Source organism: Myxocyprinus asiaticus, chromosome 31, assembly GCF_019703515.2.
Source record: "Myxocyprinus asiaticus isolate MX2 ecotype Aquarium Trade chromosome 31, UBuf_Myxa_2, whole genome shotgun sequence".
NCBI lineage: Eukaryota > Metazoa > Chordata > Actinopteri > Cypriniformes > Catostomidae > Myxocyprinus > Myxocyprinus asiaticus.
Genome location: NC_059374.1, coordinates 33,401,821 through 33,417,731, shown reverse-complemented (window position 1 = coordinate 33,417,731; position 15,911 = coordinate 33,401,821). Strand labels below are relative to the sequence as shown.

The following is a 15,911-nucleotide window of genomic DNA, read 5'->3' as shown; positions in this document are numbered from 1 at the left end:
CTTGTGCCTGCAGAGCGCCGCCACCTGGCGGAACCATCCTAGGCTCCCATCCAAGGCCTGTAAGACTACATCCTCTCTGACGGTGAAGGCTTACAATGCTGCAGGGTGGGCCACCTCCGCTCTGCATGCCATGGCCCTATTGCAGGTCCATCAGGCCAAGGCATTGAAAGAGCTGCACGAAGGTGGTCCTGACCCAGGAGTAATGCAGGAGCTGCGCTCGGCGACCGACGTCGCCCTACAGGCGACGAAGGTCACAGCGCAGGCTCTCGGGCAGGCAATGTCCACGTTGGTGGTCTAGGAGCGACACCTTTGGCTCAACCTGGTTGAGATGAGGGATGCCGACAAGGTTCGCTTCCTTGATGCCCCCATTTCCCAGGCTGGCCTTTGCACAGCAGTTTTTGAAGGTAAAGCAGCAGACCGAGGCCATTCAGCACATCTTGCCCTGGTGTGGTCCAAGATTGTGCACCCCGTCTGCCCGTCGCCGTGGCGGTTGACGCCCCCGTCTCACAGTCCGCGACCAAGAACCCTAGGAAGGTATATAAGCGCCCCTGAGACAGGCGACCCGGAGGTGAGGAGACCCGCGGCACATTTGGAGGTGGTAGACAGATCATTCCATTGCCCGATGGAGGGCCAGAGGGAGAATGCTTGGTTTCCTTTTTTGTTGAGTTCGGTAGCCACATTTTCAAAAAAAGAGTGCTTTCCTCACTCTCTGGGTCATACACTCGATGCCTTCGGCCGTCGTCATTACGACAGCAGTGCACCGAGCATTCGCGGCCAGGGAGTTGCAGGTGTGGGTTTCCCGCCTCCACGCACCCGGCCACGACACACACACACCCATGCACAGGCGGTTGTGGCTGGCTACGAGGACGCTCAGCCTCCTCCTCCGTCGCTGACCAGTCCTACATTGGGTATGCAGAGCAAGGTAAGTGCCTTAATGTCTCTCCCTATCAGAGTATTTGAGTGGAGTGGAGCGGCAACAATTTCCCCTCCGTGCTCAAAGCATCACTCCGCTCCAGCTCCACTCCAGGTTGTCCATTTCCCGCTTAGTTCAGTTGGTGTTTTACGTCGTTAAAAGTTCAATTCTATTTAATGCGGGAGTTATGGTTGAGATGCATTAGATTAGAATGTTGATATGATTATTAAAAATATTTAATAGGGGATATATGTATTACTGACCTTTAGGTTTTCTCTCCACATGTGAAGGGATTATCATCGTGTTTTTTGGACACGTCTTTTAGGATTTCACAACAAACCTTTGATCGTGGCAATCACCTCCCCACTTGTGTTCTCCTTCGCCATCCCATCATTAATTTCCACTATGTGCCAGTTGACGTAAGAATAAAGAGATGAGACACAAGCATGTAGTTGTGTCAAGCTTTACCGCAAGCTTATCTCAATAATAGGGAGCGTGAAAACAGAAAGCGAAAGTAACTTTCGCGCTGGAGGTCGAACATTACCATGTGCTGCTAGATTTTAAATTAGTATTTGTTTTATCACATTCTCTCTGGTTATATCAGAAATTCCATCTTTCCTTCATGCCAATAGTGTTTAACACTGCTTAACACGTGGTGAATTATCACATTAAGGTCCGTTAACAGATGTTTTGCCCGTGATGGAGCATTAGTGGAGCACTCTTGGAGTGAGAGAAAACAATGATGCTCTGATTTTTAAAAAACCCGCTCCTCACTCCAGGCAAAATCATGCCGCTCCACTCCTCGCTCTGCTCCCACTCCACTCTGCTCACATACTCTGCTCCCTATACAGCGAGATCGGGACACGAGGCCCCCCGATGTAGCACTTTCCGCCCCGCTCCACCGCAAGACCCTTTCCACGGGTACGTCAGCAGCGGTCGTCCCCTTGGTGCCCCTTGCCTGGAGTTTGGAGGCGTGGTTAACGCTCTCCAACCCGTTGCGATCACTGGCCAGGATGATCTGACTTGTCTACGTGATTCAGTTCGCCAGGCGCCCGCCCAGGTTCAGCGGCGTCCGTTTCACCTCAGTAGGTGGCGAGGACGCTGCTGCCCTACGTGCGGAACTCGCGGTCCTTCTGCAGAAGGGTGCAATAGAACCTGTCCCTCCAGCCGAGATGAAGAGCAGCTTCTACAGCCCCTACTTCATCGTACCCAAGAAAGGCGGTGGGTTGCGACCGAGATTGGTTCGTGGTGGTAGGCCTGAAAGATGCGTACTTTCATGTCTCGATCCTGCCTCATCAAAGACTGTTCCTTCGGTTTGCCTTCAAGGGTCGGGCATACCAGTACAAGGTCCTCCCCTTCGGTCTGTCCCTGTTGCCTCACGTCTTCATGAAGGTCGCAGAGGCAGACCTTACCCCACTAAGAGAAGTGGGCGTCCGCATCCTCAACTATCTCGATGACTGGCTGATCCTAGCTCACTCTTGAGATCTGTTGTGTGCACACAGGGACATCTCGTGATGGAGTTGGACTCAGTCGCTATGACTGCTCGTCTCATGAACGAGCGCGCTCAGTCAGTGCTGAATTGCCTGAAGGCATTCAGGGGGAGAACAGCGGTCCCACTGAAACAATTTCAGAGGCTCCTAGGCCATATGGCATACTCGGCGGTGGTCACGCCCCTCGGGTTGATGCATATGAGACCGCTTCAGCACTGGCTTCAGACTCAAGTCCCAAGATGGGCATGGCACCATGGCAGGTATCGCGTGGCCAATATGCCGCCACTTGTTCAGCCCTTAGACGGACCTGGCATTTCTATGGGCTGGGGTTCCCCTAGAGCAGGTCTCCAGGTGAGTCGTTGTCATGACAGACGCCTCCAAGTCAGGCTGGGGTGCCGTTTGCAATGGGCATGTAGCCACAGGTTCCTGGACAGGCCCTCGTCTGTGTTGGCACATCAACTGCCTCAAGTTGCTCACGGTACTGCTTGCTCTGTGGAGGCTTCGGCTGTTGATCCAGGGCAAGAATGTGTTGGTCTGGATGGACAACACAGCGATGGTAGCGTACATTAGCTGCCAAGGTGGTTTGCGCTTGCCCCGCATGTCGCAACTCACCCGCCATCTCCTCCTCTGGAGCCAGCGCCGGCTCAAGTCGCTGCGGGCCACTCATATCCCCGGCAAACTCAATTGCACAGCGGATGTGCTGTCATGGCAGGTGGCGCTCAGGGGAGAGTGGAGGCTACACCTCCAGGTGGTCCGGCTGATTTGGAGTCAATTTGGCGAGGCGCAGGTATACCTGTTTGCTTCCCGGGAATCCTCCCACTGCCCGCTGTGGTATTCCCTGTCTGAGGCCCCCCTCGGCACGGATGCACTGGTGCACAGCTGGCCCGGGGGTCTGTGCAAGTATGTGTTTCGCCCAATGAGCCAACTCGCAATGATGTTTTGCAAGATCAGGGAGGACGAGGAACAGGTCTTGTTGGTAGCGCCCTACTGGCCCCCAGACTTGGTTCTCACTCACGCTCCTCGCGACAGCCCCTCCCTGGCAAATTCTCCTGAGGAAAGACCTTCTTTCTCAAGAACAAGGCACGATCTGGCACCCGCGACCAGACCTCTGGAGCTTCCACGTCTGGCCCTTGGATGGGACACAGAAGATCTCAGGCCAAGGCCCCTTCTACCAGGTGACTGTACGCCTTGAAGTGGCGCCTATTCGCGAATTGGTGTTCTTCCCGAGGCGAAGACCCACAGAGTTGTGCAGTCGGGTCGGTGCTTTCCTTCCTGCAGGAGGGATGGGCAGCTGTCCCCCTCCACCTTGAAGGTGTATGTAGCCGCTATAGCGGCACATCACAATGCAGTGGACAGTAAGTATTTGGGGAAGCACGACCTGATCATCAGGTTCCTTAGAGGCACCAGCAGGTTGAATCCTCCTAGGCTGCACCTCGTTCCCTCATGGGACCTCTCTGTGGTCCTGCTGGGCCTACAGAGAGCCCCTTTCAAGCCCTTAGAGTCAGTTGAGCTAAAAGCCCTCTCCTTGAAGACAGCCCTCCTGACTGCGCTCACCTCCATCAAGAGGGTTGGGGACCTGCAAACATTCTCTGTCAGCGATACGTGCCTAGAGTTCGGTCCGGCGTACTCTCACATGATCCTGAGACCCTGGCCGGGCTATGTGCCCAAGGTTCCCACTACCCCTTTAAAGGTCAGGTGGTGAACCTACAAGCGCTGCCCCGGGAGGAAGCAGACCCAGCCTTGTCATTGCTGTGTCCGGTACATGCTTTGCATATCTGTTTGGACCGCACGGAGAGCTTTAGATGCTCCGAGCAGCTCTTTGTCTGTTTCAGGGGACAGCAGAAGGGGAATGCTGTCTCCGAACAGAGGATTGCCCACTGGATTTTGGATGCCATCACATTGGCATACCAGGTCCAGGGTGCGCCATCCCCTTTGAGACTACAAGTGCACTCTACCAGGATCGAAGCCTCTTCCTGGGCCTTGGACAATGGCACCTCTCTAACAAACATCTGTAGGGCAGAGGGCTGGGCAACACCCAATACCTTCACAAGATTTTATAATCTTCAGATTGAGCCAGTTTCATCCTGTGTGTTGGTAGGTACAAACAGGTAAGGATGTGGGCAGCTTGCAGGGTGTACCGCTGGCACACAAGCGCCTTTCCCCTTCCGAGGGGAAGATGTGCACTCTTTCATCCACGTGAGTTCCCGGGATTGTTGTGGTCCATACGACATGCATAGGGCTTTGGAAAGGTTACGATGGGGCCGGTGCACTTGTTACTTGGCATGCAGTGGCCTGGCTGCACCTGCACCGCCGATCCACGTAACACAGTTCAGCTGGTTGTGGGGTTTCGTATAAGGACCCCTAATGTCACTACATCGACACAACATCGAGTGAGTGACAGACAGGGAACATCTAGGTTACTGTCGTAACCCCCTTTCCCTGATGGAGGGAATGAGACATTGTGTCCCTCCTGCCACAACACTGAACTACCTGCTATAATGGCCGGGACTCTGTCTTGGCTCCTCAGCACAAACCTGAATGAGTGGTTGCACACCAGCTCCTTTTATACCCGTATGTCCGGGGGAGTGGCATGCAAATTCCACTCGCCGATTTTCATTGGCTTTTTCTTAAAACATCAGAGGTGTTTGGGGCTCCCAAGAGTGACCCCTAATGTCACTACATCGACACAATGTCTCGTTCCCTCCATCAGGGAACGGGGTTTACGACAGTAACCTAGACATTATATATGGCTGCATAATTAATCGTATTTTAACCGCAATCATGGTTTCTGCCTCTTATGGTTACTTAAGCATAACCATTTGCGATATTAGTAAGCTATCAAACAAAAATGATCAGCCAGACAAAGTTGCAAATTGTTACTCATTTTTATTATAGGCAGCGTCTATTCTGATGCTAGTTAAACATTGTAATGCAGCAATATTTGTACTGCTGTCTCCCTACGATGAATCACTTTTGATGTATTATTCCTCTTTTGTAAGTCGCTTTGGATAAAAGCATCTGCCAAATGAATAAATGTAAATGTCTACAGATTACAGACCAAATCACAAGCTCTTTTGAAGTCAATTTTTACCTCAACAGACCTGTCACGCTCTCTTCAGAAGTTTGCCACTGACCAGTCACTGGTTCACTTTCGAGCACGCGCTGAAATAAGGAGCTGCAGAAGTTTGAGTATCTATTTGTCTGTATGTGCACCGCTTTGATTGATAACATGATGCTTGCATCAGAAAGCTGGAAAATGCTGCCTTCGGAAACTATATACGGAGGTAGGATCAAATTCAGGTGCAAGTATCACTATTTTTGCGTTACTTTTTTCTCACAGCCACTTTCTTTTCTGCTATGCTATGCATTCCATACAAGTAAGCCATGCATTGCATACAAGAGACATTACAGGTCATGATAGCTACTGTACAACACTCATGTCAAAACAACATAGTAAACAAACAGATATTTAGAAAGTAGGTCTTCACGTCATATTTATAATAAAGAATCAATAACATGAATATGTATTATTTGTTTTTCCACCAACATGGCAGCCAATATGAATAATGAAGTATAACCCCTGTCTTACCTAAAGCAGCAAAGTCCAACACTTGAAGCTGCATCATATATGTCATCATGTGCTGTGCCCATTGATAATGCCAGAGTCAACTTAAGATGTTTTTCACGATAAAATTTAGTGGGGAATGCCAACCTAACATATTCAAGAAATAATTCTGATGAATAAATGAATATTTTTCACTTAAGTCATCTCAGTGCACGCTTGTTTTGGGTTGATTCACTGTGAGTACAGATGCCACAACTTCAAAGGCACATGTTGATACAACTTGAATGGAATTGTTTTTAATGCTACCAAAATGTCATGAAAATGGTTTGTTTCATGAATAAAACTACTTGTTTTGAACAAAAATTTTGAATCTTTTTAGAAACTAAAAATGTTTCTCTGCATACACAATCGATGTAGAACATTGCTTGGTGCCACTGATCCAGAGTCAGCTTTTCTCATCCCATTCTCCCAGATACAGGGGAGCTTTAACACAGAGCAGTTCGGCTGCATAAATTAGTGAATTAAGCGAGTATTTTACCCTGTGTATCATGTTGTGAACAGCGGAAGACTAGTCTTATAATCCCTCTGCCTAAACGCGTTTACTGATTTTTTAAATGCAGTGTTTATTTACACATGAATGTTTCACTGAACTGAATGTTGACCTCATATTACTCTTAAACACGAAATGCGCATGCTCGTTAGCGAGTTGATTGACAGGCGATGTCTGTATCTAAAAGGTGATGGCTCCTTTACCTGCAAGGCGGGACTTCCTTTCTACATCCATTGACTGTTGGGTGCTTGAGCTTCTTGGTTGGGTGTTCTAATTTTCCCAAACATTTAAATAGAACTGACTCATCTCTTTCTGCTAAATAGTCTCTGGCCTATAGAAAAACAATGCAAATCATGCACTACATCTCCTCTCCGAAGTTTGCACACTTTTACTCCTGATTTCTCGCAATACAGGGACAGTAGATGAGTACAAAAACAACACATTACTTAATTTAAAATGTAATTCAGATATTATGGTCTAAAATAAAAAAAAAAATATTGCATTACTTTACTTGTTACTCGAAAAAAGTAATCTGATTACGTGACGCGCACTACTTTTATCACGTTACCCCCAACACTGGTCCTCACCACTTTTTGAAATAGCTGTTGTCAGGTATGTGTATAATCCAGATTAAATATCTCCAGTTCTTGACTAGGAGTTTCAATTTTTATCTGTGTGTGTTCTGACTGGCAGTCAGGCCCTTATCATGTTATGATAAGTTTTAGTTGCGGCTGTTATCAGTGTTGTTTAGTGTCGGCAGTTTTTCCGCAGCTCACACTCTTTTCCATGTCCCCCATTGTGATGGCCTTCTTGGCCATATTGTTTGTGTGTATGTAGAGTGTGTGTTGTCTTTTTCTCTTTCTCTCCCTCTCTTTTAATCGTTCTCAGGTGTGCGGTAACCAGGTGAGCTGATTGTTGAATGGGCGCATCGGTGCATACTGTGTTTCCTACCTGTACTGTATAAACTGAGTGTGAAAAATCATGGCTGGATTATGCGATGGGAGACGGTTGTTCGTGAGCTGTGTCATCTCGTTTACGGGCGCTCAGGCATCAGGTTCCCGCTGCTGGTGCAGAGAGTTTGTGGTTGTCACTGTCTGAATTTCGGAGCTCACTGTTTTTTCATATACAGAACTGTCAATAAATGTGTCTGTGTTTCCGCTTCTCTTGTCTCCCCTCTCGCATCTTTTATTGCATTTTATTTTTAAAGTTTAACACCCATCCACTGATGTACAGATGCAAGTTATATTTGGGTGAATTAGAAACCAAAACCTCTGAAAACTAAAGGCAAGATGTTACCACTAGATCATTCAGTCATGTTCTAAATCAGAGAACTGATCTACATTTACATTTACATTTATTCATTTAGCAGATGCTTTTATCCAAAGTGACTTACAAAAGAGGAAAACATAAGCGAATCATCTTAAGGAGACAGTGGTATGAAAAGTGCTGTATTACAAAGTTTCACTAGCATCAGAATAGTATTCAGAACAGAATAAAGGGCAACACCATTCTGGATCATTTGCAGGGGTGTAATTGCACATGCAGGGAGGCCTGCAATGAGAGCATTACAGTAGTCCAGTCTAGTTATGACAATTGACTGGACAAGCAGTTGTGTGGCATATTCAGAGAGGAAGGTTCTTATCTTCCTGATATTGCAGAGTGTAAATCTACATGATCTTGCGGTCTTTGAGATGTGGTCTGTGAAATTTAGTCTGTTGTCGATGGTTACCCCTATATTTCTTACCAATTTAGAAGGCGTTACTGTAGTTGCACCCAGCTGCACGGTGATGTTGTGTTCAACAGCAGGGATGGCTGGAAAGACAAGGAGTTCAGTCTTGGCTGGGTTGAGTTGCAGGTGGTGCTCCTTCATCCAGGCCGAGATGTCTGCCAGGCAGGCAGAAATTTGAGCAGTCACTGTGGTGTCGTTGGGCTGGAAAGACAAGTAGAGTTGCGTGTCATCAGCGTAGCAGTTGTAAGAGAAACCATGTGCCTGATTGATGAGTCCCAGTGATGTTGTGTATATAGAGAAGAGAAGTGGCTCAAGCACTGATCACTGAGGTACCCCAGTAAGTAGCTGATGTGGCTTGGATACCTCACCTCTCCAGGCTAACTTGAAGGACCTACCTGAGAGATAGGAATTAAACCAGTCAAGCACAGTTCCTGTGATGCACAGCGAGGAGAGGGTAGAGAGTAAGATCTGATGGTTGACTGTGTCAAAGGCTGCAGAAAGGTCTATGTCTATGAATGGTCTATGATCTATGTGTTCATCTACTGACTAACAAAATCCCAAGACTGAGTGGCAGATGTAGAAATGAAATTACCATATTATGTGAAATATTTATTCGAGTGCTTGAATCGATCATTAAGAATGACTGTTGATCAAAACAGTTTATTAAAATAATCTTTATATATATATATATATATATATATATATTGTTTTTTTTTCGTGTTACAGCGGTTCTGTGCTCGATAGACGTTAATTCCATCTCATGCTCTAGTATTATACACAGAAGTTCAGAACAGCTCTGCTCTGAGTTCAGTTCAATTTTACTTCAATTGCACATTTGTGTAATTTCAAGTATGTTTGGCCATTACAAGTGTCTAAAAAACCTGAAGCAATACCAGGGCAATAGGGTTTTGGGGGATGTTTGGAAGGAGCACCAGAGCGTGTAAATGATGTTGTCAACAGAAACAACACACACTTCCTTCCTTCCTTAATTTTTTTTTATTTTATTTTTTTTTTTTTGAGACTATATAGCATTGCCGCCTGCTAAATTATTACAGAAATATATGATTATTGTTTATTGCAATAATAATAATAATAATAATAATAATAGTACATTATTTTTTAAAGAGAACTTAACTGTGAAAACCCTACAGAGCTGCTGTTTAATTTAATTTAATTACATTTTTTAATTTTAGAATTGATATCAAATCAGTGGCAACAGTATTTTTGTCCAAACAGTGCAGCCCTATAATAAACACACACACACACACACACACACACACACACACACAAAACTCAAAGGCAGAATAATTGTGATTAATAAGCATGGTTAAAATTTTGAGCAAAATAATCATGATTATTATTTTTACCATTATTGTGCAGCCAGGGGCGTAACTAGAGGGAGGGCAGGGTAAAAGTTATAGTCAAAGACCCGATAACAGTCTGCGGGGTCCCTTGCAAGAGGATCATCATATTTGGGGGTCCTTGGCATCAAAAAGCTTTAAAACCCCTGCCTATAGTATACACATTCATATTATTTCAAATTTCTGGATTGATTGTTTAAGAGGGTTTGGGGGCATGTGATTTACTGTCCCACTGGCATGTGTTAAAAAAGGAAAAACCCTTTTCCATCTCGCTGTGCCTTGCTTTGGCTCTCTTGCCTGAACAAGCTACAGAGGGTCAAGCTGAAACATGACTGTTAGGCAAGTAAGGAAGATTCTGGCATAGTATCTAACAAAAATATGAAAAAAGCTCAGAATATGTTGGTTTGCCGCTCTGATAAATCAAATGAAAAGTATGATCCAATTTGAGCTGAACTGACCCAAGCAGGTTGTCAGAAAAATAATATGAATATCTGCATTCAGTTCAATGGATGGAGTTCTTGGAACAATTTCTAACCCAGATGAATTGTACGTGCAGACTGCAGTGTGATGCAAGTCCTTACTAGCCCCCCACAATGACCTCCATATCTATATGGAAATCAACAGCAGCAAGTTTAGTCTTGCATTCTGAAATTTTTTCTCAAACTTAACATTATTACTTGAGTTGGCTTTAAATTTACATAATTATAGGAGATTATAAGGGTTGTTAGGAGAAGAGAAAATATTGTGAAAAGGAAAATCTGGCTGTTGTCTTTGCACTAAAGCTTTGTACATCCTGGAAGATTATGCATGACAGAACTGTTTGTTTAGATGCATGATACATCTCACTGTACCCTGAAGCAAGCAATTCCTCATTTATATAGCCTACATAAAAATGGACAGTTTTTTGCTGGATTTGCAGAAATCTGAAGTACTACACTAGAAGAGTACTGATTGAGCTGTGTTTGAACAGGTTAAGCACTGCTGATTACTTTCCACAAAAAAATTTCTGATAAACATTGATGTGCCTTCTACAGTTTTATTATTTTCTATGTAAGTAAAATAGTTAGTTTATATGTAAAAGTATTTGGCAAATATTTAAATATTTAAAGAGCTTCAAGACAAGTACATCTTATATAAGCACTATTTTTTTAAGCAAACTAATGTGTTATAGGGAATACTTGAGTATCTCTAAAAACAGACTTAAACACAATTTCATGTCTAAAAGTTGAGTTTATTAAGGAAATTGTAAAAATGAATGGAAAGTGCATTACAATTTGGACAGGTAACGTGAAGATGCCGTATGAGAGATAGCTTTGACATTTTCAAAACATGCATTGTGCTGCACATGATGAAATCTGTTCAAATCTGTAAATAAACACACAAAACACTGAGGAAGAAATATCAAACCTTCACCCTATCAGAAAAGATTTTTTTTTTTTTTTTTTTAACAAAACAATTTGCAAACATAATTCAATCTTTATTTAAGGCTTTGCACTATCTAAACATGAGCACCATAAAATCCTTGTCCATGCAATGGTAAACCGTATCCCAAAACATTAAATTCATATTGCTGGTTTAAGGTATTTTTACACTGATCAGCCACAACATTAAAACCACCTGCCTAATATTGTGTAGGTCTCCCTCGTGCCAGATGGGATGGTTTGAGTATTTCTGTAACTGCTTATCTCATGGGATTTTCAGGCACAACAGTCTCTAGAGTTTACTCAGAATGGTGCCAAAATCAAAAAACATCCAGTGAGCGACAGTTCTGTGGACAGAAACACCTTGTTGATGATAGAGGTCAACAGAGAATGGCCAGACTGGTTCGAACTGACAAAGTCTACGGTAACTCAGATAACCGTTCTGTACAATTGTGGTGAGAAAAATATCATCTCAGAATGTTATTCTGAAATGCGGGTTTGGCGCTGTTTTGGCGGCACGAGGGGGACCTACATAATAATAGGCAGGTGGTTTTAATGTTGTGGCCAATTGGTGTATAACGCTAAATGCTAAACTGTTCCCCACATCACAACTCCACATGCATTTCATATGCACACCTACATCTTTTGAGCTTGGATGCCTTATGTATACTCCACAGAGTTGTACAAATCATTAAGAATCATGTATTATAAAAAATAATCAAAAAGCACATGAAATGGTTTGCGTTAACAAAAGTGATAGCTGATTCATAAGATGAAACAGACATTCTGCAACAAAAGTTTTAAACTGCACTTTACAAAAAAAAAAAAAAAAAAAAAAATATTTACATACACATTTGGGGAACAATTGAAATCCCTGTTCTGACCAAATATACTTGAACAAAAATCATTATTTCATCTCTGGAGAACAAATCAAACTGTAATTATCAATCTTGATTTTTATTTTGCCTAAACCCAGCTCCAACCTGGTTATTCCTTGAATTCCTTGTTAACATTTTGGTTCTTGTGTTCTACTTGCGCTCACTGTGCCTAATTCACTTTGGCCATTCTGGTTCTCCTGCGAGGTGCTCCTGAAAATGTGAGTATAGAAAAAAGGTCACGGAAAACTTTTAGGACATTGCTTGTTCACTTTTTAGGCATGCAATGTAAAATAAAAATGAATGCTCCCAAAAGTGACATGCATGTACAAGCACTTTCATCCAACTGTTGGTTATGCTATGACCTCTTCTGTGTGCAAACAGTAAACTGCTTGAAGGGATAGTTCACCCAAAAATGAAAATTCTCTCACCATTTACTGACCCTAATGCCATCCCAGAAGTGTATGATTTTCTTTCTTGTGCTGAGCACAAACAAAGATTTTTAGAAGAATATTTCAGCTCTGTTGGTCCGAGTTGGTTCAGTTAATGGTGAGCAGACCTTTGGAGCTCCAAAAATCACATAAAGGGCACATCAAAATAATCCATAAGACTCCAGTGGTTAAAACCATATATTCAGAAATGATAGAAGTATGGATGAGAAACAGATCAATATTTAAATCCTTTTTTTACTATAAATCTCCACTTTCACTTTCAAAATGTGAAAGAATGTGAAAGTGGAGATTTATATTATAAATCTAAACTTATTTTGATCTGTTTCTCACTCACGTTTATCATATCACTTCTGAATATTAACCACTGGAGTCTTATGGATTACTTGTATGAGGCCTTTATGCAATTTTTGGAGCTTCAATGGTCTAGTCACCATTCACTTGCATTGTAAAGACCAACAGATCTGATCTTCTAAAAATCTTTGTTTTTGTTCTGCAGAAGAAAGAAAGTCATACATATCTAAAAGATGGCATTAAAGTAAGTAAATGATGAGAGAATTTTCATTTTGGGGTGAACTATCCCTTTAAACCAGATTAAACCAGCTAAAACTAGTAAACCAGCTTTTTTCAGCATGGTATTGCTTTAGTAAACAATTCTTTAGTAAATTATTTACCTTGGACTCTTCTTCCAGGCACTCTTCTTGTTCCCTCTGTAAATGGAATAGAGAGACAGGTCACCCGTGTTTCTAAAACTATTTAGAGAGAGATACCCTCGCAAATGTCAAAATCTCACCTTGAATGTATTTAGTCAAGCCCTCAGGGTTTTCACCAAAATCTAGAGGGAAAAACAGGGAGAATGGAATAATTTTGGCATTTGTGTGGTTATACATGAGAATTATACAGAAAAAGGAAAAAGGAAGAAAGTTTAGTGGTTGATTCGGCCGGCTATACTCCGTAGCCTGTAGCATAGCTAATTCCAAGATAGTATAAAGAGAAAACATCCACAGCTTAGTTTCCTTTACCTTTACCCTTATCACAACAAACAGACACTGTAACCTGGAATATGACAGGAACTTTATGGGGGGGAAAAGAAACCCAAGTGTGGTGAATGGTTAGCTCGAGTACTAGCATGCTTATAGAGGGTTCAAAGCAGCACACTACCATATAGCTCCAAATCAGAGGAGCTGGCGACTGAGTATTCGGGACCTGTTGATACAAAACATTAAGCAGGTGTCAACATTTGTGCAATCCAAATCCAGGAAAGGATAGGTCGGTTCTGGCTACTAAGGAACTGTTGAGAAACAACACATATGTTTGGAATAGTCATATTTCAAGTCAAATTATGTGTAACTAATGTGTCTAACCTTGTAATTGCATTGTTATTTGTAGATATAAATGGGTAGTTGACATTAATTTTGGGAACATGACCTGTCCTGTGGTGTGACAATGCTAAACTTGATCTAAAACAGCATTTTGCTAATTCTTTTATCATTTTGGATGCAGTTTCATGACAATGTCAGGGACAACATACAATATTTTTTCTTTCAAAAATTGTCATACCGCAGGACCATTTCCAGTGAACTAGTGAAGGCAAAATGGTGATTAAAATAGTAACAAACTAAAGGGAAATGGTGAACAGTCAAAGCATATTAAATATAATCTTTTCACTAATTTTAACCTAAAAGTCTGTTGATTTAAAAAAAAAAAAAAAAAAGGTTATGGACATTTGTTAACCACCCTAATGCACTTATAATCCATTAACCAAGCAATAAAAAAATAAAGTTTTCCTTAACAATTCTAAAATATTCTTACAAATCGGTATCATGGATGTGCAACATAATATTTACCTTCAACGACCCTGGTGACTTTGGTGAGAGATGGTTCCCCTTCGATTACTCTGGTAACCTTAGTGATAGATGGTTCACCTTCAATCACACGGGTAACCTTCGTAAATCTCGGCTCAATGACCCTTGTCACCTTGGTGAGAGTGGGCTCTCCCTTTATGACTCTGGTGACTTTTGTAACATCACCGGGGACTGCAGAGGCAAATATATGAAACAGGCTAATCATTAAACAAAACATCTTCATGCAGCAGAGAGCAATAATCTAATTCACTGGGGTCTATTACCTGTGATGATTTTTCCTAGAGGAAAAGGAAACATATGTATTTATGAAATGTAATTATTTCATGAAGGGGAAATATAAATATTTCGGTAACACTTTACAATAAGGTTCCATTCGTTAACATTAGTTATGCATTAGATATCATGAACTAACAATGAACAATGTATTGTTTACAGCATTTATACATTTTTGTTGATGTTAGTTTACAAAAATATAATTGTTCATGGTTAGTTCATGTTAGTTTATAGTGCATTAACTAAAGTTAACAGATACAACTTTTGATTTTAAAATGTCTTGTTGAAATTAACATTAACCAAGATTATTAATAAATGCAAATAAAGTATTATTTATTGTTAGTTTATGTTAACTAATGTAGTTTGCTAATATACAACACAACAGTTGTCTTTAAAAATTCACTGGAAAACTGCATCGCATTAATATTAAGATCATCATTTTTTATACATACTTGTTATAAATGTCAGAGGGATCTCTTGAAATCTGTATCCTGAAACAAACTGCAAAGTAAGGAAGTTTTCAGAAGTTGGAACTTTTGCGCCCATGCAAATGTCTATTACACTGCTTTAGGCATGATAGAATTACTCAAGAAAACAAAATGACATTTGGTTCCCGCCACACATCTGTTTTCTGAGATCATATTGAGGTATGAAGCCTGAATCTGGTTAGCACATAATCAAATTGAAGTCAGACCTCCAGGGTTACCAAAAGAACAGATTTAAAGGGATAGTTCAACCAAAAATTTAAATTCTCTCATCATTTACTCCAAGGCTGTAACCACGTCTCCCCCCAATAACTGATATCCTTGTTGATGTTCTGCTGCAGTTCATTATGCACCGCTGTTTAATTGTCATTAAGTTGTTGCAGGAATAACATAATGGTTTAAAAAAGCTAATTTTTTTGCATGCACAGACCATAGTGACAGTGACTGAAGTAAATATTAAAGATGGCGACATCCATAACAATGGCATGTCTTATCGCAATAACGCCGCGTTATTAAATAAACAAGTCCAAATGAGGCACGAGCTCATTCATAAGATCATAATTAGCCGACAGTGGCTTTGAATGCCTTTTAACCACATGCAGAGTGCAGCATTTCTCGTGCTGCTCGTAATCACAGCGGTTGGAACTTCGGATGACACGCAGCTCATATCTCCATCTCTGTGAGTTAATGAAACCCCTCATGATTAACATGAGATATGCTTGTGTACAGTGCAGAATGGCTTTCACATTATATGACAAACAACTATTTGTCCAGTGCGGTTCCGTTCACACAGCACAGGTTTGCAGAGAATGATGTTGTGAGACCTGAAAATTTGCGGGTGTCAGTTCGGTTATAGAATGCGGTTGTCACACTCGTAAATAACCATCAAGTGTATGAACGCAACTATATTAAGCACTCAAAACAGGTCTGAAAAC

General features: G+C 42.3%; 1 protein-coding gene across 2 annotated transcripts in view; it reads right to left on the bottom strand.

Annotated features, from left to right (window-relative positions):
* Positions 1–10,818: 10,818 nt before the first annotated feature.
* Positions 10,819–15,911, bottom strand: part of LOC127422368 (periostin-like) — a 28,990-nt gene continuing 23,897 nt past the window's right edge. Inside the window, exons 16-22 of one of the 2 annotated variants that reach the window (XM_051665834.1) lie at positions 14,944–14,992; positions 14,482–14,496; positions 14,201–14,389; positions 13,515–13,559; positions 13,147–13,188; positions 13,028–13,063; positions 10,819–12,117 (exon numbers count right to left, since the gene is read on the bottom strand). In XM_051665834.1, the coding sequence (XP_051521794.1) occupies positions 12,077–12,117; positions 13,028–13,063; positions 13,147–13,188; positions 13,515–13,559; positions 14,201–14,389; positions 14,482–14,496; positions 14,944–14,992 (417 nt within the window). In that variant the 3' untranslated portion in view covers positions 10,819–12,076. The remainder of the gene's footprint in view (positions 12,118–13,027; positions 13,064–13,146; positions 13,189–13,514; positions 13,560–14,200; positions 14,390–14,481; positions 14,497–14,943; positions 14,993–15,911) is intronic. The other variant, XM_051665835.1, reaches the window with a different exon arrangement.